At 41.5% G+C, this 24323-nt stretch overlaps 1 protein-coding gene across 1 annotated transcript in view; it reads left to right on the forward strand.

Annotated features, from left to right (window-relative positions):
* LOC118784539 (multiple epidermal growth factor-like domains protein 10) overlaps positions 1-23918 on the forward strand; it is a 30192-nt gene extending 6274 nt beyond the window's left edge. Inside the window, exons 2-24 of the mRNA XM_036538818.1 lie at positions 10709-10819; positions 11063-11164; positions 11251-11351; positions 11942-12034; positions 14010-14256; positions 14561-14666; positions 14939-15075; positions 15227-15439; positions 15728-15902; positions 16350-16470; positions 16663-16826; positions 17370-17472; positions 17586-17732; positions 18012-18146; positions 18434-18562; positions 19059-19181; positions 19506-19631; positions 19956-20165; positions 20432-20550; positions 21139-21271; positions 21645-21707; positions 22677-22877; positions 23563-23918. Of these exons, the coding sequence (XP_036394711.1) occupies positions 10710-10819; positions 11063-11164; positions 11251-11351; positions 11942-12034; positions 14010-14256; positions 14561-14666; positions 14939-15075; positions 15227-15439; positions 15728-15902; positions 16350-16470; positions 16663-16826; positions 17370-17472; positions 17586-17732; positions 18012-18146; positions 18434-18562; positions 19059-19181; positions 19506-19631; positions 19956-20165; positions 20432-20550; positions 21139-21271; positions 21645-21707; positions 22677-22877; positions 23563-23705 (3201 nt within the window). The 5' untranslated portion in view covers position 10709 and the 3' untranslated portion in view covers positions 23706-23918. The remainder of the gene's footprint in view (positions 1-10708; positions 10820-11062; positions 11165-11250; positions 11352-11941; positions 12035-14009; positions 14257-14560; positions 14667-14938; positions 15076-15226; positions 15440-15727; positions 15903-16349; positions 16471-16662; positions 16827-17369; positions 17473-17585; positions 17733-18011; positions 18147-18433; positions 18563-19058; positions 19182-19505; positions 19632-19955; positions 20166-20431; positions 20551-21138; positions 21272-21644; positions 21708-22676; positions 22878-23562) is intronic.
* Positions 23919-24323: the final 405 nt, after the last annotated feature.

Genomic DNA, 24323 nt, shown 5'->3' on the forward strand with positions numbered 1-24323 from the left:
GGACGTTCCAGCAAAATTGTGTGCTGGTGTTAGAAGGGGAAGTGGCCACAGGCCAATTTTTGATGACTGGGACATTTTACTTTCAACAAAAGTACTCATCTACTCATCTGTTTCCTTTAGACAACACAATACAACATATTAGTCCAGATGTGTACATTAAGCAGTGTGTATTGCCTGAGTATAGCTTTAAGTAATTTATTACTTACTGTTCATTTAAAGACCCCTCATGACCATACTTGTCTTGCAGTGCTTCCCTATCCCCTGTCCAGGGAACATGCTTTATATACTGGATTTTGTTTAAAAACTATTTAATAACTGATTAGGCTTTACTGGCCTATTAATTGCATACTGATCTGAATTTGACATCTCTCATACGCAATATATTGTCTTTGTGAAAGACATATGTTTTGAGTTGTAAACAGAGAGAAATACCTTACCTTGTTTTATAGTAAATAACTGTCCAAGTCAAATCAGCATTACACATCCCAACCTGGCTGTATCGAAATACAGCTGTACTGTGTGCTCATGCCTAATATGAAAAACTAATATGAATACATGAACTGAGTTACTAGACTGGCAGTGGTTTGAAGGCATTAGGCATTGTTTCAGTATTTGGGGGTAAATGTTCAATTTAATTTGTATTGAATAAAAAGAACTCCTGCCATAACTGTATACATTACCATTTTGCGTTTTCCTTATGGCCAGTAATCAATATATACTGTATATAAAATTAATTTTTCACAAAGGACTACTAATCAACATTTTGTATCAGTATCTGTACATCTTTTTTTGCTTTCTCATACCTTGAAACCAGTGAGTTTACCTTCTTTCATATTTAAAATGGAACCCAACTTCATTCTGAATGCACGGAAGGATAATTTAGTAGTTCAACAACTGTGTACTTTTAAGAATTTTGTAGCCTTTTTAAAAAAGCTCTTTCCCTCAGTAATGTCAGTAAAAATGCTAGATGTTGGCCTGGGTTGCAGGCAGGCATTTATTGTAATTTGCTTTTCCAGACCTTCCTTCTTCAGAAATCCAGGAAGAAATGTTTTGTGTATGATGCAAAGAACGGTTTAAACTTGTTGCCTTTTGATTGGCAATCCTGGAGCCTAGAACTCTAATCCCGGGTGACAGAACAAGGACGAAACCCTTGGAAGATGTTGCTGCAGGCCTGTGTTTTATGTGCTTGTGATTGAGCTTTGTGAAAGTGATTCATAAATTAAGTGACATTGAGGCACTGGAGCCAAGCATAGTATGTCCCCACAGACATGGGAAACCAGTGGAACCCTACATTAGTACCAGTGCCTCATCACATGGACTGCATTGTGGACACCAAAGCCACGAGTACAATGTTTTTTTCCTGGAGTTGACTAATGACCACTTATTCCTGGTCTGTCATAACTGTCGTGTTTACAGTGTTTTGTAATTTATATTATCAGAATGCTTTGTAGCAAATGTGTTCCAGTTTAAGCAGAGCCAGGATGAATTTATTCATGTTAAAATGGTGCTTTTCATTGCTGAAATGAACAGGCGAAGTCAACAAAGAGGGGAATAGACTGTTCAGAATTATAAGATAAAGATGCTATCTTGTGGATATGTTTGAATTCAATTTACGTTTTATTTGTGCCTTAGTCAATCCATCAAATCTAATTTAAGATAGGACTCAAATCAAGAAACTGTTGCAGAGCGCTCCACAGAGTGATTTACATGAAGGGAATAAAGATGTTCAGTGCTCCTGCTCTGTTGTAGATTTGGGTTTGAAGATGTAATGTTTAGGTAATTCATAGTTGTAATCATTAGTCCACACAGCACAGTGTACCACACTGCAAATGTCCTAAACAGCAGCTATCGATTGCATTAAGCCTGTTTCTGATCTCCTGTCTGCTGTGCATGTTCATGCTGCATTTTCTGGTCTGGGTTTAGGAGAGTGTTTTTACAAGGTCCCACGAGTCTCCACACATTTTGTTTCCATATCGCTTTGCTGTTCACCGTACACGCGGCTACCACTCTGTTTATCCATACCCTCTCAAAATGCTGAAACCTCAGTCAGATCCCCTCTTACTGCGCTTTCATGCTGTCTGAAACGATTAAGGACATCTGGTTGGCTTTCATGACTCCGCTTAGGGTGATCAGTTCTGTTCCACTGGAGGTGTGTGTGTGTGTGTCTCTCTGTATGTATGTGTGTGTGTGTGTGTGTGTGTGTGTGTGTGTGTGTGTGTATGTGTGTGTGCATGTGTGTGTGCATGTGTGTGTGGTCTCCTCATGCCATCTTGGCCAATGAAGCCACAGTCATTCTGTCTGTGGTTACAGTCTGAAGTGTAGAAACAGTCAAAACTAGACCCACAGACAAGGCCTCTGTTGAGCAGCAGTTTAGGGATTCTTTGGTGGTTGAGTTAGACAACAAACCCTGCAGTATCAGCCTTATAGATAAATAGATGTATTTTAATTTCACCGACGTACAAGTCACAATTATGTGTTTCTTATTAAATGCACCCGTTGATTACCATGGTCACAACTGCCCACAATTGCCCAACAGCACAAGGCAAACATCCAACTCTAGAATTCCTTTCCCAAGTTTATCTCAGTAAGTGTAGTCTTTTGGAAATGGCCAGGAAAGGTGTGGAGGGGCTGAGAATCTCTGGTTCAAAGTGTCAGCGCATTGTTTTTACAGATTTCTCTCTTTGATCCACTGATGGTGGTGACCTGGGCCACACATGGAAGCAAGCAGGGAAAGTGTGTCCATTCCACAGGGAGCCAGTATCAGCACGAGTGTGTGGTGGTTGGGGAGGAGGTTAAGTGGTGATGTACATCCTGTTATTGTGACTTTATTAGCCAGAATGGGCCTGAACTGGGAAGCAGCCAATACAGAGATGCAGAGCTGTGCTTATTCCTTTTTCCAATGCAACAGCCCAAATAAATGAACTGTGAGGATCGTTTAGTGTGACTCTCGCCCCCAAAATGAATTGGCAGCCTGTAAGTGATTCTGGTAATAGAACTGTTCCACAGAGTGTTCTGAGGAGTGTGTGTGTGTATGTGTGTGTGTGTGTGTGTAAGAAAGAGAGAGAGAGAGAGAGTAAAGAGAGAGTAAAGAGAGTAAGAGTAGATGCAGACCACGTACAGTGTGATACTATAGGATTACATTGATACAATGGGAGGGAGAGGAGAGATTATGTGAAGGGAATATGTGCATTGTATTACTGTGTTTTGACTAATTTTGACTAATGCAAAAGTTTTGTGGAAATGACCTTCCATGTGAAACATGTCATGAGACCAGTCATCACTGAATTACTAATTGTTGTATAGTTCTTTATCATTTTCCTGTGATAAAATTTGAAATCTCAGCCCTCCGGATTATAACAAATGATCACAGCTCTGCTTTTCTATCAATGGGCAAATGATGCAGTTCTGAGGCTGCAGGTGTCTGTTTGCTTCTGAGTGTTGAGGTCAAGTCCCTGACCTTGATCCTGGACAGCATTGTAAATGCACAGCTCTGTCAGCACAAACAGCCCCCACTTACACTGAATTCCTGAGAGAACATACTAATGCAGTCGTTTCCTTTCCACTGAATACTTCTGTCATGCAAAGGACCTGTCAGTAAAACAACAACTGCCTAATCTGGTTTCCACTGGTTTCCAACTGGCAGATAAATTGTTTAGTGCCACTCCCTCTGTAAACTGCTAAATAATCTTTTTTATTGTTTTCATGAACTGGTGGGAACAAATTTAATAGATAAGGTGGTAAAGCAAACGTATATAGCACATATGGGATATGTAGTATTAATGTTATACTGCCACAATTGCAATGACAAACAGAAAGCCTTGGTAACATCTTAACTACAGTTGCATAGATGGTTGTTTTGCACAATACAACAATTTTGCTACATGTCGCAGTTTCTTGCTCACCGCAACAGCTCTTAGGGTCCAGAGCTGCTGCTGCTGCTGCTTATGGTGACAAAGATGATGACAACTACAACAGCAGTGCTAATGGTTAATATTATTTTTTATTATAATTAGCCTATTCATCTATTTGTAAAAAAAAGAATCACAAATACTGTAGACTGTAGCTACTACTTTTAAATTATAAAATGCACCTTTTTTGCAGACTGCCACCAGCATTATCTGTAACGGATTACCACTGACCTTACTTTGTGGACTTGGATAATAGCATTGATGCTTGTAATATCCTATTGAGCAGAGTTTCAAATGTCATGTTCACAGTAGCGTACTGTGACACAGAAACAACATTATGCTAGGTCTATGTGATTCTTTGTTCGCTTTGATTTTAGCTAAAAATGCACATGTATACTTGTTTTATATGCATCGTATGTATAACAGAAACCTCAGACTTCTTTATGTTGATCAGGATGGCATTGTCTGTGTGTCCAATGTATGACATTACAGGACATGAGCTGTCGGACTTGTAGTGGTTGAGGGTTTGACTACTGTCTATACTAGTGCAGTACAGACAGGCTCCCAGCTGCAAGGGATCATGGGCTTCATTCTAGTTTACAGGAACATAATCTTACTGGGGGTTCTGCTGCAGAGCTGTGGCCGTGGTTGGGATGCTGAGACAGGCTTGGTCTAATTCAATTTAACTGGCAGTGTCTCTCAATTGAAACCTTGCATGAAATGATATGGATCAGTTTCCCATTTCAGAGCTGTGATTTGGTGAACCCAAATTAATATGAATTGCCTGAAATATTACGTTTATGAGGATCTTTTAGATGTCACATATTATGGAAAATGTCTGCACAGCTGAATTGCATTGACAAACTGTTAAAGCTTTAATTACTTGATTTTTATATTAGGTTGTGGGTGAGGATTTCTTTATAACATCTTACTACACCACAGATCCACATGGTACAAGCCTTATTTCATTTGGGATTATCATTTGGGCACACATATATTTGTTTCTAAAACAGGCAAAATTATTACTGTTGAATTGTGGATAATTTGTATAGTTTCAGCAATGAAGACAAATCAAGAGCAATCCAACATTTAAAAAAAGTAATATCTAAGCAATGTGATTAATGTAATGCACAACAAAATTAGGAAATATGATAAACAGTATAGCACAGTATAATAATGTCACTATATTCCCAAAGGAGAAAAAAAAAACATTTGGCAGAGCAAACATTTAGAGCCTCAGTAAAGTGTGGTGTAAGCACACCTTTCAGTTTCTTTAAGACAAAGGTTATTTTTTGCCCAAACACTTAATAGAGGTCATAGTCTGCCAGATTTGGCTACTTTTGAAAGCTACTTTGCTTACAGCGTTTGAAAATGAATGAAATGTCTTGAGAGTAGTTTAGGTAAACCCTTTCAAATATTCCAGAGGAACACGGAGAAAAGGTGCAACCCAAAGAATACTTTGAGGCCTTGAGAAACGACAATATATATCAGACTCCTTCATTTCTTTGTGAGGTAGATTGAAATGTGTGTATATACACCCCCACAGCCCTACTGTAATTTACTGTATCTGCAGTGTCAGCTGTTTCTGTCTCCCTCCTCCTTTCTCTCCTTCTCTTTCTTTCTCTGTCCCCTGGTCGTTCTTGTCCCTCTCTCACTTTCTCTATTCCACAGTCAACTCATTTTGCTTCGCTAGTTTATTTTTCCTCCCCTGTATGCCACTCGTTCCAAAGCATGACTAATATTTTCTACCTCAATTAACAGTTCAAGCCCAAGAGGGAGGGAGAGAGGGAGAGGGAGAAAATAACATTTTGATCAATGCCATGTGCTCTGGGTCCTTGCTTTCAACTGACAGAGGGAGAAAAACACTCCTTGTTACTCTCCTATTTAAAAAAGGAGCTTGTTATTTAACAGACAGAAAATAGGGTTGTGTTAACAGTCCTGACTGGGTTAACAGGGGAGTAAAAACTAGATTTTCTGTGAAAATTATTGTATTTAAAGTTTGGCACAAGAAAGCCGTCACATGTAATCATTTTGAAGAAGAAGCTAGCCAACATTATGTTATTTTCCCCTAATTGAAAGTGAAGTGGTTTTGGCAGTTAAAAGTTGGAATGAAAAATGTAGATTGTGGGATTAGAAAGTTAGAGAGAGACTACAGGGTTTGAAACATCAGCATTTGGACCCTGAGTTTGAACAGTCGTTGATCTAGATCATTCAGTATGGTTTACTTCGTATATGTAAAAAATCAGTAATGTTTTATATAACCAGGTAGTTATGGTGATCATGGAATTTTTTCAAGAGAAAATACAATTTGACAAAACATCCACATAATGTCAAAGTGTACTGTCGGGGCTCAGGCAGGGACTCAGCCGCAGACAGTGAGGCAGGATGAACAATGGGTAATTTATTAAATCCAAGTCGGAATCCAAAAATGAAGTCAAGGCAGGCGAAGTCAGAAAACCAGGAAAACTCGGCAATCAACACCAAAACAGATCCAAGAAATGTGGTCAAATTGAACAGGTGAGATTGGTAATCCAGGCAGGCAAAACAGGACAGAAACAGCTTGTAGCACAAGAGGTAAACTGAGACGAACTAGCAACAAGACCAGACACAAGCAGGGAATATATAGGGCAAGGCTGATGAGGAGATGGGATGGAGGTGCGCAGGCAGGCAGGTGGGGACGATCTGGTAATCAGGTGAGCAGAGACAGGGCGGAGAGCAGGGCAGGGCTGGAACACAGGGAAAAACAAGAGCACATAGACAGGGAAAACAAAAACAAACCTGGCTAAGATGCCGGGGCACTGACATGTACAAACACAATAAGCAAAATACAGTTGACACACAATACAGTATAAGTAGGCATTAAATAACAAATAATACGAAAAATTGTTCTAAAATGCATTCAACATGTGCACAATCATGAATTAGGAACCCATCCACTATCCATCCAATAGCTAAATGACTGATCCATTTCAGAATAATCCTAGTATAATAGCAAAATAACTGACTTATTCTTTTAAACACATCCCAGAACCATGGCATTTTTAGGATCTTCTCTGAAGTTGAAATCAAGAATTATTGGGAGCTACAGTATGTTGATTTGCAATAGTAACATGCATACAAAATGCCATTGTTACTTTCCCTTTGTTTGATGTGCATAGAGTGTCAATAAATCTCAAAACCAAAAAAGAGGATACTGTGCAACCAGTAATCTCTCACTGCATTTTTTTCACGTGTTTTAGAAAAGCCTCCCGGAGCCTGCTAGACCCTTGAAATACTTAGTTGGTATGATCTTGTCGTACTTGGGCTATTTATTTAGCTGAGGAGAAACGCCTTGCATTTTCAAGCCAAAAGGAAGACAAAAAAAAAAAAAAAAAATCAGTCAATGTATTTGCATTTACTAAAAATATCCCTTGTAGTCTCTTTGTCATATGGGAATCATTTTTATCCACTTCAGATATGTGTGTGTGAGACTAGTTTCCAGAACATGGAAAACAAATGCAAGCCATGTTGATGAAAGCTTTGGCACGTTTTTCTGTGTGTGTCTCGTAATGTGTATTCTTCTTTTGTTTAATTGGACCACATCAAAATCGGGTTGAGTGAGATCGTCTGCTTTGCTTGTTGAAACCAAACCAAAGGCTTATTAGTGAGTCTCTAGCCCTAGTGGGTAATTGGAGACTCTTGCAAATCCCAGACACCATTGCCATGACGCTGTATCCCTTGAGTTAGACAGTTAGACATACGTTATGTTGTAATGATTGTAGTAGTATATAATCCCGGCATGCACTCAATGGACACTACTACTTTTAACACTACTGGGATCCAGTTGAAACCCCATCAGATTTTTTTGTTAAACACATTCCTTTAATAGTATTCAAAGTATATGAAGGTTTAGAGTATCTAAAAAGCAGATCTTGCCATGCTGTGCTGGAAAGCATATACTTATTATGTGTTTGTTGGACCATCTTAGGCTTTGCACACAATAACTTGAATGTCATTATGATTCTCAATTTCAAAATATACTAAATGTGGACACAGAATGCATGGTAGACTGTTCAGGTTGCAGGTTTAATATAGGGACATTCTTAGACATGGTTCTGATCAATGACTGTGAGCCCACAGTAGTGAAACAAAATTCCACCAGGGTAGGAATGGGTATGTCAACAGAGTCTCCCTGTGTCACAACTCTAAGACACCCCAAGATTTTTCAGGCATGGTGAGTTACTCAGATGATGTCAGTGTAGAGGCAAGTGTCCTCCAATTGGTGTCCACTTCACTGAGGTTCACTGCAATTTGTAGTGTGAGTGTAAGATTGGCTATGGAGAGCAGTTGGCTATTTCTGAATGTATTCATCTTGCTTTGGCGCTCCTGCCCGACTGCAGCGGTTGTCACAGTGAGACAAGCCTAATGTGCAGTGGGTGATTCCAAACAGGGTCGCAAAAAAGGCAGAAAGCGTAGAAAAGAAAGTTTCTGATGAAACACAGAAACAAGCAAAAATATAACGTATTAAATTTGTCCTAAAATGGAGCAAAGACGGCAAAAATAAGCTGTAATAAATAAAAGCACAAAGAATAGTTTATGCTTTATGAAATATGTTCACCTGCTGTATTAAAGCCATGTGCATAAAACACAGGGACAGAATGTGTCACTCCAAATACTTGTGCCTGTCTTCATGCCTGTGCATTTATTTCCCGCAAATGCTGTTTGTCATCACAGAGGAATCCTGCGGTTAAGTGGCTTTTTTTCTAATAAGGCACAATTAAATGAGAAAAAAAGGTACTTAAAAATATTTACCCCAGTCAAATGAAGTGAGTTGTAAAGCCAATTGCCTCTTCTAATGAAAGCCAGTCGTTTGCCTGTTTTTTTTTTTTTTTTTTTTTTTTTTTACAATACTGTTTTCATGGGGTTTTTTTGTTTTGTGTTTTTGTTCCTGTTCTGACTAACTGGCCAGATTTTGAATTAGTGCTTCACTAAAGATGAAACTACTGAAGGGAATGACACGTAACACCAGATCATTGTAGTTTTTTAATTTATTTGTACATATAGTATAGGTCATATTGTTTTAGGACCAAAAGAGAAAGAGTGCAGTGTAGCACTGCACAGCACTGAGCTTCCATGTCGATGTTAGGTGGTACAACATGCAACTGACAATTGCGATTATTGTTGTCACTTTTGGTGCCCCGTCTCCTTCCTGGGTCTTAACTGTCCTTTAGATATTAACTTGTATTGCAGTACTTTGCCTGCTCCGTTACATATCTCACATTTTATTCTGGTCGACAAACTGGATCACCATGTTGATATCCAGCGTTTTGATAGCTGAGTCATATTTTGTTCTGGTCTCTGCACATACATTCACCCATTACCCTGGCATTGCCTTCTATTCAATACGACCACAATGTGGTTCCATTTTGAAAAAGCCACATTCCCCTGCAGAATTGTGTATGATACATCTTAAAATAACTCTTACTTGAATTCATTATTCATAATTAAGAAGAACAATTGCGGTGTGGGTGTATTGTACCTTTATTGTTCTACTGAATTGAAGTAAATAGTAATACAGTAATGAAAAAGCAAATTTCTTGTGTTGCTGTTTGAAAATTATGTTTCCTGGGATGTTACTTGGCACTTTTTCAGCTGTCTATGAAACACTATTTCACAAAAATAAAACATGGAGGGTTAACATTGACAAATAGTACTTCAACATGATATAACATTTGAAAATGCAATTAGCTTCCCACGGCGGCCAAACGCTCTCTCGAGGGCCTGAATGGCAGTCTTCTAACTGCTTTGTGGGAGTTTTTAAACAGACTTTCATTTGCACGGCTGGACTTGGTACAGTATTTTTTTTTTGGGGGGGCGGCACTGGAGCCCCTTTCCACACACTCCCCTGTGGGTCGCCTTGCTGATTGAGATCAGATGGCCATGCAGCGTGCCTTCGGATGGTGACAGACGCCGCCGATGCGTATGCGGGACACGATTGGCTCCAATTAATGAGATGATGAGACGTGGAGCCACGTTCCTCCTCCTTCTCATCCAGAATGCACTCTTCTTCTCCTTCACAAATTCTTTTGTTTGAAGTACCATCTGGATAACATTTGCACAATGCAACAGGGAATGTTTTGGTTAACATATATCCTAGTGAAATTCTAATACTACATTAACTCAACCTCTTATAGTAAAAGAAAGGGAATTACTTCCTATAAATTTGTCTGTTCTGCATTCAATAAGATGTGAAAGGTAATCACTTAAAATGGAAATCCACTGCTGGTGTGCTTTTTCTTACCTTTAAAATAATCTGATATTTATTCACATACATATTCCTTGGTCAGATCAAAACCAAATAATCTATAATAGAGATATGTAATAGAGGTATTGTCAAAATCATATAAAGTGAATAATATGAAATATAAAAAATATAATTATGTGAAAGCATAACATCAAATTGCAGGTTGTTTCATTTTTGGTTTTTGAGGTGTCTGCATTCACAAATGTAACGATTGCTTTGTTGAAGAGGGTGGATTATGACAGTAGACCATTCTGCGAGACATCATGTTGTCACTGCAATTTTCTTTTTGAAAAGGGGTTTCAAATATGTGGTATATTAATACATGGTATATTAAAATACCATCATCACCACAGTATGCAATGTAAGTAATTACTTGAGATTGTGTTTTGTTTCTTCCCATTGTTCCCCTTAAGAAGATGCAACAGTATTGTTTACTTGTCTGTTCATCTGAAGAGTCCTGAAACCGGTTGCCTACTTACTATATGTTAAGAACAGTGGTGCCATCTCTGTTTCACAGGATGGTGAGGTCATTGAAGAGCTATACTACCCTGCTATTTCTGGGTTCCTTACTGGACTTTGCGTGGCCCTTGAACCCTGCGGATCCCAATGTGTGCAGCCAATGGGAGAGGTGAGATAAACATGAACTCTGTAAGAGGAACTGGAAAAGTTTAAACCATCAGAGCTGAACATAATGGAAGATTGCATTCAGTGTTTACAACTCTGCAGAAGCACAAGTGTTAAAGTGCAGTGCCTTGTAAACTACAGGAAATGGATTGATAGTGTATGAAGAAATTATCATACCCTGTGTGTGTGTGTGTGTGTGTGTGTGTGTGTGTGTGTGTGTGTGTGTGTGTGCCATCTCCTCTCCTAGCTACACCACCTCAATCAAGGAATCATATGCCCACCCGTTTGATCGGGTGTTTGAGGAGCCCTGTTCCGATGCTTGGAGTTTCTACAAGTGCACCCGTCACAGGTCAGTGTGACACTGTCTGGCAGCAGTGTGTCTGTCGCTCACTGCTCACGAGCCCAGGGTTTGATGGGACTGTTCTAATGTCACAGGATCACATACAAGACAGCATACCGACAGGCTGTAAAGATGGACTACCGCAAACGGTACCAGTGCTGCCCTGGCTATTATGAGAGTAACAACAAATGTGTCCGTAAGTATTACACTTAATGAAGCAGAAGGTTTGCAGCTGATTTAGCAGGTACACAGATAAAATACACTCCTTTTCTTTTGTTTTCTATTACTTGATCTTATATCTGAATGGGAGGGCAGCGTTGAACTTTGTCATAAATATTACAGCATATGCATTTGTACTGTGAAGAGCATCCACTTAATTTAATTTGTTGTTGACTTTCTGTAATGACAGATTTGTGAAATGTAGAACTTTCTCCCTTCTTACAAAACATAGTAGGTCAGTTTTAGTGACCATCATACCAGTATTGTTGTATGCAAAAGGACATTTGTAAAGCTTGCCAAAATATGTCTGTCAAAGTGGATGGCAAAGCACATGCGTTTATGTTGAATTTGGCATTAGGTACCCTGGTGATGTCCTTTCCCTTTGAATGTCCTGTCTTTGGCCTTCGTTTCTCATTCGTTTGCTTGCACCCCATATAAAGCTACTTTCTCTACTTGCAGGAGAAGGAGAGTCTAGTGCTGCCATTAATGAATCTGTCCCTGCATGGCTGTGTGTGTGTGTTTCCTTTCTGTGCCTCTATTTAATTCCCAGTATCCCTCCCTTGACAGCTCGCTGTACCAAGGAGTGTGTCCATGGGCGGTGCCAGGCCCCGGACCGCTGCCAGTGTGAGGGCGGCTGGCGTGGGGAAGACTGTTCCAGCGGTGAGCTATCATCTGCCCCACACACGATGCTTACACAGAACTCCTTCTCTCCCCCTGTGCCCACCGCATGCAGCAGTATAGCTGCATTGTCCTCATACCAGTTCTCCATTAGCCAGTAACTATATTTTTAGCTTCTAAATAATATAATTTATAATATAAAAGGCCTTCGAATTTATCCAATTTCTTCGACTTCCACTTCACTCCCCCTTTTGATCAAAAACAGAAGTCCAGGTCCTGAGAATTGTCGTTTTTGTTGGCGAATGCTAAAGCCTCTGCTGTTGTTTGATGCCATCTGAGGGGATTCGGGATTCTGAGAAGAGGAAATGGAAAATTGAGTCTTCGGTTCTCGGCCGAGGGCTGTACTGCGGTATTGGGACAGCTTTGGCACTATAAGGCTATACTGGAGTCCAGGGGCAGGATCAGAACCGCTGAATTGCTGGTGCCTGAATGCCTAATCATTGAGCTAATTTGTGGGAAGGGAGAGGGCTGGAGGTTAATAAAGTGCATACACAGCACAGTAACACTGCATAGAGAGAGTCTGGTATGGGATATGGCGTTAGAACAGTAAACACTCCACTATGCCCTAACCTCGCACTGGGAGAAAGAGTGGAATTTTCCCACATTCAGGAACATTCCACTGGATACTGGGAATCTGAAGGCTGAGGATTACCTCATTGACCGTAACAGAGAAAGGCATATGTTAAATCCAGAACAGTAAATCAGATGCAAACTGATGAGCTGCCATGTGAACACAGGCAGAGATTTGAGTAGGGTCAGGTGACAAACACATGGGTATCCACTTTGAAATCACAATAGTGTTGCGTGTGTGTTTGCGATTACCATTTGGCTTCTGTTCTTAGTGGTCGATCTCCCAAGATGCACATCAACAACAACAAAAAACAGGCCTGGGAACTTGGGGAGATATGGTCAGTACCAGGGTCAGACAAAGCCAACTGGTTCCAAGAAAGCCTCTCAAAGTTCACATGCAAGGCAACAGATTTTCTATCTGGAATGGTTTATATTGTCAGCCTCCATTCTGTTCATCAAGCTGTGTGGACCTTAGTCTGAGCCCTTTTGAATACAGTTTTTTGTTCCAGCTGAGCTCCTGCTAACTAGACTTGACACGCATTTAAAGTGGTGTAGTTATACATTCTAATATATTTCAGTGATGAATAATCTATTTGTTCATTGTCAAACAAATAAGATGTGGAACTCAATCAGGAGACATTGTTTTCCTGATCCTGAGTTTTACACATTTAATTCACACTATCCATCACTGTGCTTACAGACCAATTATTGTCTTAACATATATACATACATAATGTATGTGCATAAATAAGGAATCAGAAGATGAAAAAGCGTTTATATTTTATATTAAGGTTCATGCTTTAGGTATGAAAATCAGTCTTTTTTTGCTTAGCTAGCTTTGACAACACCCTGTCAGGATGAGAAATAAGAGGGAATATTTATGATATATCCTGCTTCACGGGTATTAAAGATCCCCCTCATCCAGTGCTCACACTGACAGGAATGAAATCTTACCCCTGTGTGAATCACTTTTTCCATACAAACCCAGAGCGTTATAAGGCCTCCTGTTGAATTCCAGATTTTAACCTCATTTATCTCGCTAGTATCCATGCAAATTGGCTTGTCAATAGTGTATCACAATGTGAAATGCTATATTTCAAAGCCAACGCAATAGGATGTTACTCTGTGTGTATTAAAAGCCATTTGTGTTTGTACTCGGGGGAAGTGAGATTCATGTCGAGAGCAGAACACTATTCAATTTCACTATGTATTTTCTTAGCAGATGTCCTTATCGTGGGTCACCCGCATAGTTTACATTTTATTGCTTATCTGTTTATGCAGCTGGCTATTTTCAGAGGCAATTCACTTGAAGTACCTTACTCAAGAACAGCACAAGTTCACTGCCAATAAAATCATGGCGATGTCAATATTGATACTTGTCTTTTAGCTTGTGATGAGAAACACTGGGGTCCCAGCTGCAGTCAGCTCTGCAGGTGCAAGAATGGAGGCCGCTGTGATCCCTTCACTGGCTCCTGTCAGTGTCGCCACGGATATACTGGCACCCTCTGCGAGAACCCCTGTCCTCCTGGGACCTTTGGCAGAGGCTGTCTGCAACAGTGCCTGTGTGGAAGCGGGGGGACCTGCGACAAAGAGACTGGGCAATGCCGATGCAGAGAGGGGTTCACTGGAACACTGTGGGTATCTGTTGGTTGACTATGCTGTTGGATATGCACATTATCTTGAAGCAATTGCAGTGTAGAGTGAATGTATCAAAGTTCTGAGTTTGCTCCTGAAGGTCTGTGTGGTGTCAGTGTGAAATTCATTTGAAAGGAATTTCCTTTTGTACCATTTGTTTCTATTCACAGAACTCAATGTTCGGATTCCTGCAGGCTATTTCTGAAACAGATATGATAAGAGGATATTGTGCATTGAACTCTCTCTTTCTCTTGCTGTCTCTTTCTCTCTGTCTCTGTATATCTCTTTTCCTTTCTCTCTCAGTTGTGACCAGCCCTGTCCAGGTGGACGCTGTCCTCACAGGTGTCCCTGTCAGAATGGGGGCCGATGCTTAGGGGAGGGGGTGTGTGACTGCCGTCCTGGATGGATGGTGAGACCATCTCTAGTGCCATCCATGTACCTAGTCTTCAGATATCTTTGAATCTATGACAATTTAAAGGACAGTTTTCCTGTCTGTGTCCACTTAAGGTGTTTCACCATAATGTAGGTTTGTCTTCTGTTACTACATACATAGTTTGGGAATCCGGCAGAATTAGTTGAATTCAATTCCTTCTTTTTTTCTCTCCCACTCTCTCTGTCTCTCCCTCGTTTTCTCTGTCTCTTCACGTCTCTCTCTCTCTTTCTACGTCTCTGTCCTTCCAGGGAGCAGTGTGTACTGAGCGCTGTGCAGAGGGCAGGTTCGGGCTGAACTGCAGCCAGGAGTGTGTATGTCATCACGGGGGTCAGTGTGACCCAGAGAGTGGTCACTGCCAGTGCACTGCGGGCTACACAGGGGACAGGTCTGTAGTGATTTGGGTGGAAGTTTAAACCCTCAGTAACTGTGACCCCACAGACACACTATTTTAGAGATTTTGAGTCACAGTGTCCAGATCCTCTACTTTGAAAACCAGCCTGTGACACCGAGCCATGTTTTGTGTGTTCCTCCTACAGATGCAGTGAGGAGTGCCCGGTGGGCAGCTATGGCCAGGACTGCAAGGGTGTGTGCGACTGTGCCAACGGGGCTCGCTGCTACAACATCCACGGGGGCTGCCTGTGTGAGCCAGGGTTCATGGGGCAGCACTGCAGGGACAGGATGTGTCCAGACGGGATGTATGGCCTGCACTGTGACAGTCACTGCCTCTGCCACAATGCACACACACTGAGGTTAGCTCATCGCTCTCTTTCTCATACACAACCAGACGTGCATACAAACACACACCTACACACACTAAAGTTAGTGTGTTAGTATCTCTCACACAGTCAAACATACATGTGCTCACACACCTACACACACTTGTGTCAGTGTAGTTCTGTCACATACCACACACAGACACATATTTATACTCATCTTAGTTACAGGCCACTATTTTTTACTAATACTGAGAGAAAAATAATTGACAGTGCTCTAATCTTGCATGTGACATTTTGTCTGTCTCTCTGTTCTTTGGTCAGCTGTCACCCTATGAAGGGGGAGTGCACGTGCCATCCAGGGTGGGCGGGGCTCTTCTGCAACGAGACCTGCCCACAGGGTTACTATGGACATGGTTGCCAAGAGACCTGCCTGTGTCTGAATGGGGGTGTGTGTGACAGCACGAGTGGGCACTGCCAGTGTGCTCCGGGCTACCGGGTGAGTTGTCAAGATTGAAGCTGACAGAGTGTAATCTGCAGGTGGTGTACAGAGGGGGTAACAGTCAGAGTAATGTAACCTTGGTTCTGATTCCATAATTCATTCAGCAATTGTTTCAAAAGCACTCAATTATCAACGAGATCTATACTACATGAATCTACATTAATCGAATCCGGGGATCCCTAAATTATGTTCCAGGGGCCAATGTGTTCAGCTGGACCTCTTGGTTTAGCCCTCTGAAAGGGAAGCACGTTTGGCAGCGCGTATTCTGTTTGTTTTATGTCAGTTGGCCTTTGGGCTTATGTCTCGGCATGCTCAGTTTGAAATGCTCTCCTTTCCTTTGTGTGTAACATGCTTCCTCTGGCGCCTCTGGTTGTGTCTGAGGCATTGAGTTCCGTCTGTGATCCACGTGACAGTAGCAAGGTTATGCTTGTGTCTGTCCTGCAGGGGCAGCATTGTGAGCTTCACTGTGAGAAAGGCTACTTCGGGAAAAACTGCTCACAGCCCTGCACTTGCAAAAACTCCCTGTCCTGCTCTCCTATCGACGGCACCTGCTTTTGCAAAGAAGGTGAGACACACTTGTGTGCAGAAATGGTGGTAAGTGAACCTTTAAAATGTTCAGTCAAGGAAATGCAGGTACATTGAGAGAGGGATATGGACACATTCGCAGTCAGGGCAGACTCACTCATGTGATCTGGGAAGTTTCTAATACTCTGCCTTCATTGTAATAAATTGTAATCAATCATTGGTGTCCATTCAGGATGGAAGGGCTCGGACTGCTCCATTCCATGTTCGAAGGGAACGTGGGGCCCAGGCTGCAATGGTACGTGCCAGTGTCTCAATGGGGCATCGTGTGATGCCTCGGATGGCACTTGCACTTGCACTGCAGGATGGCAGGGTACACGCTGTGACCAAGCATGTCCGGTAAGTCATATCTGTAACAACAAAAGTGAAAATCAAACTCACAGTATCACCTCCATAATTTGATCCTTTAATTTGCTTGCTTCACTTTTGGAAGCATATGTTGGCAATGCTCTGTTATGTATTTACATCCAGCTGGATTATTACATTTAATGAAAAAAAAATATCTTTCCCTGACACAGGATAAATCACACAGAATCTTCATAGTCTTAAATAGCCCTTGCAGTGCCAGACTCCATAAATCTGCGATAAAAGCTCTTTTAATAACATACAGTATATGCTTAGGACATCAAACTATTTTTAGAGGCAATGAATAGCATAACAGTGTTCAGCCCTCAAAATGGCGCTAGTGAGGAGTTTTCAAGTCAAAACTTGTATTTTTTATGGCATGCCACACTTTCATGGTTGTACTAGCTGTTACCGGGCTCAGTAGAGGAGCCTGTTAATGTCAATGTCACCTGACATGGACCCATGCTCATATTTTAGCCTTTACGATACTTCTGCCATGTGACTCATAGTGTGACGTTATGTCCCTGCTTTGTACAGAGGGGGACCTATGGACCTGGCTGCAGGCAGAGGTGTGACTGCCTTCATGCAGACGGCTGCCACAGTGCCAGCGGGCATTGCCAGTGTCTGCCAGGCTGGACTGGTAATTTACCTGTATTTCTGTTTGATTTGATGAAGACAAGCTGCTAACAATGACCTCTGTCTAGCATTCTGATTCCTAAACAGATATTGTAAATCATGCCTTTACCCTCTCAGGTGCTCGCTGTACCCAGCCTTGCCCAGAAGGCAGCTGGGGACGGCAATGCAACCAGACCTGCTCCTGCCTGAACGGTGCCACCTGTCTGCCAGATAGTGGGACCTGTACATGTCGTCCTGGGTACTGGGGACCACAGTGCCAGCACAGTGAGTAATGGCAGTAAGCATGTCACAGGTGCATGCTGGGAACTTGTATACTATTGTACTATTACATACTGTTGTACTATATATATTATATTGTACTATTATACTATTATATATATTGTACACGATTGTGTCCTATGTATCATTTTTCATTTTTTGTAATGAATGTTGCCCTCTCTATATTTTAAGTATGTCTCACCCTCTGCTCATAATAAAGTGTACTCTCTCTCTCCCTCTCTCTCTCTCTCTCTCTCTCTCTCTCTCTCTCCTTCTTTCTCATAGTTTGCAGGGCAGGAATGTATGGTGCCCAGTGCAGTTTGGAGTGCCCTCTATGTGCCCACGCTTCTACCCCCTGTCACCACATCACAGGACAGTGTGTGTGTGATCCAGGATATACTGGACCCCTGTGTGACCAAGGTCAGACCTAGTTCATGACCTGTCCCATGCAATTTGAGGTGTAAAGGGTTAAGCAGAGGGGAAAATAATTAAGGGAATAACTTACAGAGCTCACTTTACACATATTATGCATCTGTATGGCTGGATTCTTACTGAAGCAATTCAAAATAAAGCACCTGCTCAGAGTTGTAACTGTAGAGTCCAATTTTTCCATTCACATCTACAGCCCCTGGTTAGGGGTGCATTTCCTTAGGCACGGTGCCACCTGAATGTGAAACATGAAACGTCTGCCGTTGTGTGTTTCTCAGCATGCCCTGTGGGACACTACGGGAAGCAGTGTGCTGGGGTGTGTCGCTGTGCCAACAACTCCACATGCCACCATCAAGATGGGTCCTGCCACTGCCCCCCTGGCTGGACTGGGTCTGACTGCTCCCAGCGTGAGTGCTTCACACAGTCGCATGCACACACACACAGACAGACACACACAGGCAAACACACACACAAATACACACACAGGCACATGCATACACGCACACACACACACACACACACACACACACACACACACACACATGCTCACACAGGAATGCACATACATGTGTAGTCATACAAACATATTGTACAATCACTGATAAACATATTTGAGCCTCTGTTCAATTTAACAATAAAACATTTGTCCTTAACCTTCTGTCTCCTGTTACCTTTTTTCGAGCAAGATTTTGCAGCACATGTTGTGTAAGCAACAAACTGTAAAAGCATCTTAAATGTGTTAATCAAAATTTAGCATAAAGCATATTAGGGTAAGATTGAATCTGGGCCCAAGTTGCAGTAGTAGTATGGCAAAAACCCTGTTCCCTCTATTGTTGTCAAGTACATGCGTTGTTGGAGATGAAAGGGTATGCCAGCCAACCTCTCTGTCCTTATCTCTGGCAGGCTGTCCCCAAGGGACCTATGGGTCAGGCTGCAGCCAGCGTTGCCTTTGTGAAAGGGCCTGTGATCATGTGACAGGGGCATGTTTCTGCCCGTCAGGCTACACAGGCCACTTCTGTCAGTCTAGTAAGTCAACAAGCCATTTTACTTTATTAGTAGCTCACTGATGTATACATCACAGGGAGACAGCCCTGACTACTTCCAGGTCATTCCTGTTTCAAATGTCATATCACAATTCAAATCTCTGTTGAGCCATTGAGTTGCTACATTAGCAGAGAGAACTGTATTTGTATTCTTCAAGACTTTTCCTGCCATTTATAAGTAACACAAAAAGTGACTTTTTTTGATGTTTTGTGATGAATCATGTGACGTATAGTTATTCCCCAATGTATAAATCATATGTCACATCATATGGCTCATAACAGTCATTCCCAATGCGTCATTCTGCAGAGTGCCGTGCTGGCTTGTATGGCCCAGACTGTGTCCACACCTGCCCCTGCCCACCCAATGCCAGCTGTGATGCCCATACTGGAGCATGTGTGTGTGAATTTGGACAGGGGCCTGACTGCAAAAAAGGTATTGTTTTGGCAAGGATATCCATAGACTACCAAAGAACTCTTAAACAAGGTCCTTACATTGAATTCCCTGTGTAAATACCCAGCTGTGTGAACATGGAAATGCGTAATGTATAATGTGTAAAGCGTACAATGTATAAAAGCCATGTAAGTCGCTTTGAGTGTGGCAGCTACTAAACAAATCTGTATCAGGCAGTACCACATAAGCAGAGCAGAACTGAATAAATGAATGTAAGCTTGTATGAATCAGAGCATTGGCAGAAAGCTGATGCATGTGAAACTAGAGGGAAAAGGGACAGATGTGATGTTGTCCCTGTCCCTGCAGAGGAGGGCGTGAGTGTGATGGTGCCGATGTCCCCCGTGGAGCGGGACTCGTGGGGAGCGATCGCTGGCATCATCGTGCTGGTCATCTTGGTGGTGGCGCTGCTAGCCCTCTTGCTGCTCTACCGCCGGCGTCAGAAGGACAAGCAGAGCCGCACACCCACCGTGGCCTTTTCCTCCACCCGAGTGGTCAACTCCGAGTACGCTGTACCAGGTATATTAACGTACATACCATGCAAAAATAAACGGAACACCGCGTCTTTCAGAAGGCAAAATATCAGTAGTTTACCACTCAATTCAACATTTACATGTATATCTAACTGGAGATTGATATTAACTGTGAGGTTGTTGGGGAAAGTAAGGGAAAGTAAGTAGATATTTCAAAATGCCTTTTATCTCTTTACTGCAGAATATGTGCTGTTCACTTGGAATTAAACTTGATTTGTGAAATACTGATCTTTAATAATGTTTATGTTTCAGATGTCCCTCACAGCTACCACCACTTCTACTCCAACCCCAGCTACCATACCCTGTCCCAGAACCGGCCCCCTCTTCCCCATGTTCCTAATAACCAGGGCCGCTCCATTACACCTATTAAGGTACATATCGCTTATTCCCTTCCTGTTATTGCATCACCCTGTCTCCCCTCTGTCAGCTACTGCTGTCTCTGGCAGTGGCTGGGTCCCTCACAAATGCAACATGCTGGCTAATTCACTTGTGTTCTTGTTATAGTAGATGAATATAGCATGTAGATGATTATTGCTATTGAATATGCAATTTAATAAACACGTCTGATCTTGTTAAGACGGAATGTTGCCTTCTTGAATTGGTTTGATTCATATCTTTGTGTGGAAAATGGCAAAAATGGAGACCATTATGGATGCAAAATCCATTGCTTTATCCTGAGCCGTAGTGCAACACCTATTGAAGGGTGGTGGGGGATACTCATCTCATGAATTTTGTCATAATTCCTGTCAGTTAACAACTGAATTGCAGTTTTATTACAGAATATAACATGCAATGTATATACAGCAATTCAAGTGCTCCATGAAAGCTTTCAGTGATACCTCTAATGTTACTGTGAGCTGACATACATGAGAACAGGTGCTGTATATTCATACTGGATCAGGGGTTATTTTTAAATGCAGCCAGTTGTAATATTATGGCTCATTTTGTCTCCTAAACAGAACACCAATAATCAGCTCCTGTGTAATGTGAAGAACACTGAGAGGGAGAGACTAGGGCTGTTTGGGGTGGAGAGTAATGCCACGTTGCCTGCCGACTGGAAACACCATGAGGCACCAGCCCTTAAAGACACGGGTACGTCCATTGCTACATCTTGAGTATTACTGAGGACGTTGCTGTCAAAACCCTTTTGCTAGTGTTACTCAGGACATCACTGTCAAATTTCTTTCATTATTGTTGGGACATTGTTATAGCAACAACTGAAAACAATCTTTACCAATAATGAAGATATCCCTGTACCAAGGATTCATATCTATGTTGTTTGTAATCTTTTTCATATACATGTTATCTTAACATGTATAGATTGACCATTACAAAATTTTTAATTTTACCCAGTGAGTATTGAATTAGTATTCAAACTAACACGATACCATGATTCCAAATGTTTACTTTGTCTGTTTTTTTTTTACATTGTATTTATTGCATCCATGTTTCTTTATGTTTATAGGAGCTTTTGGAATTGACCGAAGTTACAGCTACAGTGCAAGTCTGGGAAAATATTATGACAAAGGTACAGTGTGTTTCACTGAGAACTTTTTTTTTCTTTCTTCTCTTCTTTTCCCTGCTTCCCTGCTTTTCAGAATTTTCCAGCCCTGGATGTCTTTGAAAGTATGACTAATTATAATAGCCTAACATTTAATGATCTCATCAAGAAAACACTGGTGTCCTTATATTTAAGAAGGCTGAAGTTGCACAAAAATGAGAGGACTGCCTCCTGTGTTATTATCATGTCACTTTGACACAGTAATGGGCACTGAGGCTGTGCAGTCTTTATCCTCCTGAAGGGCCTCATTTAATGTGGGTAGTGTTCATCAAACCCATTGCTATGACTTAATGGCTGTGCTCTTTTACCTCAAATTATTGTACCTGAGACATCCGTCTCTTTGAGATAAGGAGTAGAGTTCTGACATTTAAACCATCTTACTAGATTGCAGTGCCTTATTTCTTTCATGAAGCTTGAAGTTAACTGCAGGACTACAAAATCCCACAGAATCTGGACTGACGCTATAGTCCAGGGTTTCCCAAACCTCTCCTGGAGGACCCCTTATCCTGCATGTTTTAGATGTCTCCCTGCTCCAACACAGCTGATTCAAATGATCAACTGGTTATGAACTCCTGAAGCTGCTTAATAACAAACTGATGATTTAAATCAGTTGTGTTGGAGGAGGGAGAGATCTAAAACATGCAGGACAAGGGGTACTCCAGGAGAGGTTTGGGAAACGCTGCCATAGTATATTGCTCTTTCATGAAGTTTGAAGTTAACATAAAAAGTCACCTGCAGGACTAGAAAATCTCTTAGAATCTGGACTGATGCTATACTATATTGCTCAGCTAAAGGGAGGCCAGAGTTGTCTCAGAAGTGTCACCCCATCTCTGTGCTCATTGATGATTACAATATGGCAGGTTTAAATGTGAGTGTAAGCATACCTCTCGTTCAAAATAGTGGATGGCTAACCCTATGGTCTCTTCCTCCGTATAGAACTGAGCAAAGATTCTTGTATGGCTGTAAGCAGCAGCTCTCTGAACAGCGAAAATCCCTACGCCACTATCAAGGATCTGCCCATCCCTCAGCCACGCACGCTGGAGAGCAGCTACATGGAGATGAAGTCACCTGTCCAACGCGAGAGGTCCTACGTCGAAATCAGATCTCCGCCCCCACAGCCTACCACCACGCTCAGGGGTATGGGATAAAGGGGGTGTAGCCATCATTATTGATATTAGTAGCAAAGGCGGACATGTATAAAGATAACGTAGGAGGAGAGAAGCAGTTGATTAGGAAATGCAGGTTTCCTTATGTGGAGATTTTTGAAGCACAGGAGAAATAAAGAGTGGGATGGTTTTGCAAAAAAGCAAGAAGGGGATGGTGGGTTTAGAGTTTTGTCTTTAGCATGCAGTATTGTGGGGAGGATCTGAGAAAAGAATGGATATATTCCATAATGTGAAAAGCTAATGTTAATGTTCACTTCTTGGTCTTCTGGCACAGTGATCTACTGCCATTGTGTGAGCAAAGACAATTAAGTATGTGCATAAGCCAGCCCAGTATACAGCTGTTTTATTTTATTTATTTTATTTAATAATATTTTATTTGTTATTTATTATATTAGTAATAAATAGATTATAAACGTATAGGCCTGTTGTTTAATGAATGGAAGGGCCAGTGTGGCAACACCAGTATTTTTACAGCCAGTGAAATTGAGAATGTAAACATTATGGTGGACTATGAATGATGTAATGCTGCTAGGAATGCCCAAGTAATGATAGCATAGAATAAAAAGGTGGAATATTTTCCTTCCTGTCAGGTTTAGCATCAGGATAAACTGCTGTCTGTTTATCTCTAATTGCTTTATTTCCTGTCTTTCTCTCAGAACGTTGTTCCTTGGGCAATGTCACAGAACAGGAGCCCCAGAATCACTATGACCTCCCTGTCAACAGCCACATCCCAGGACATTATGACCTCCCTCCCATCCGTCGCCCACCCTCCCCTTCACCCAGGCGACTGCCTCACTGATACCCGCCTATCCGGACCTTAACCTAGACCTCACCAACTGTCACCAGAAAAGGTGGATTGACCAATAGCACAGCACTGCCACCTGGTGGGTGGAGTTGGGGCCATTGCACCATGAATGGTCTGGTAGAGAGCCCTGGTTGAATTCTTTTGGGATGGATTTGGAGTACATTGTTGCATTGATTGTACTATATAGTGTGTTTATTTTTAATTGTGTTGTGGCTTCCTCTTGAATGTTATAGTAAAATCATACAATGGTTTGTGAACCTGGTTTCATATCACTGGAAACCATTTGTCCCTGGTGGACATTGTATTTCGTGAGCTCTTCCAGAACATCTTTGCCATTTATAAAGGGACTTCACTGCCTGAGTTTTGCAAAAGAAGGCAGAATATTTGATATTGTTGTTCAACCATAGACTTGGCCAGAATGTTTTTACTTATTGAATGTAATCAGCCATTATCTTGTAAATAATGTACATAAAGTGTTTGAACTTTGTATTAAGATTTTTAATTTCATTTTAAAATATTCTTAAGGTACACAAAGTCCACAAAGATATAGAAGATATCGATCTCAAAGAAATATTGAAAATATCAACCAAAATACCCACATGCATTTAATCA

This window comes from Megalops cyprinoides, chromosome 10, assembly GCF_013368585.1.
Source record: "Megalops cyprinoides isolate fMegCyp1 chromosome 10, fMegCyp1.pri, whole genome shotgun sequence".
Classification (NCBI taxonomy): domain Eukaryota; kingdom Metazoa; phylum Chordata; class Actinopteri; order Elopiformes; family Megalopidae; genus Megalops; species Megalops cyprinoides.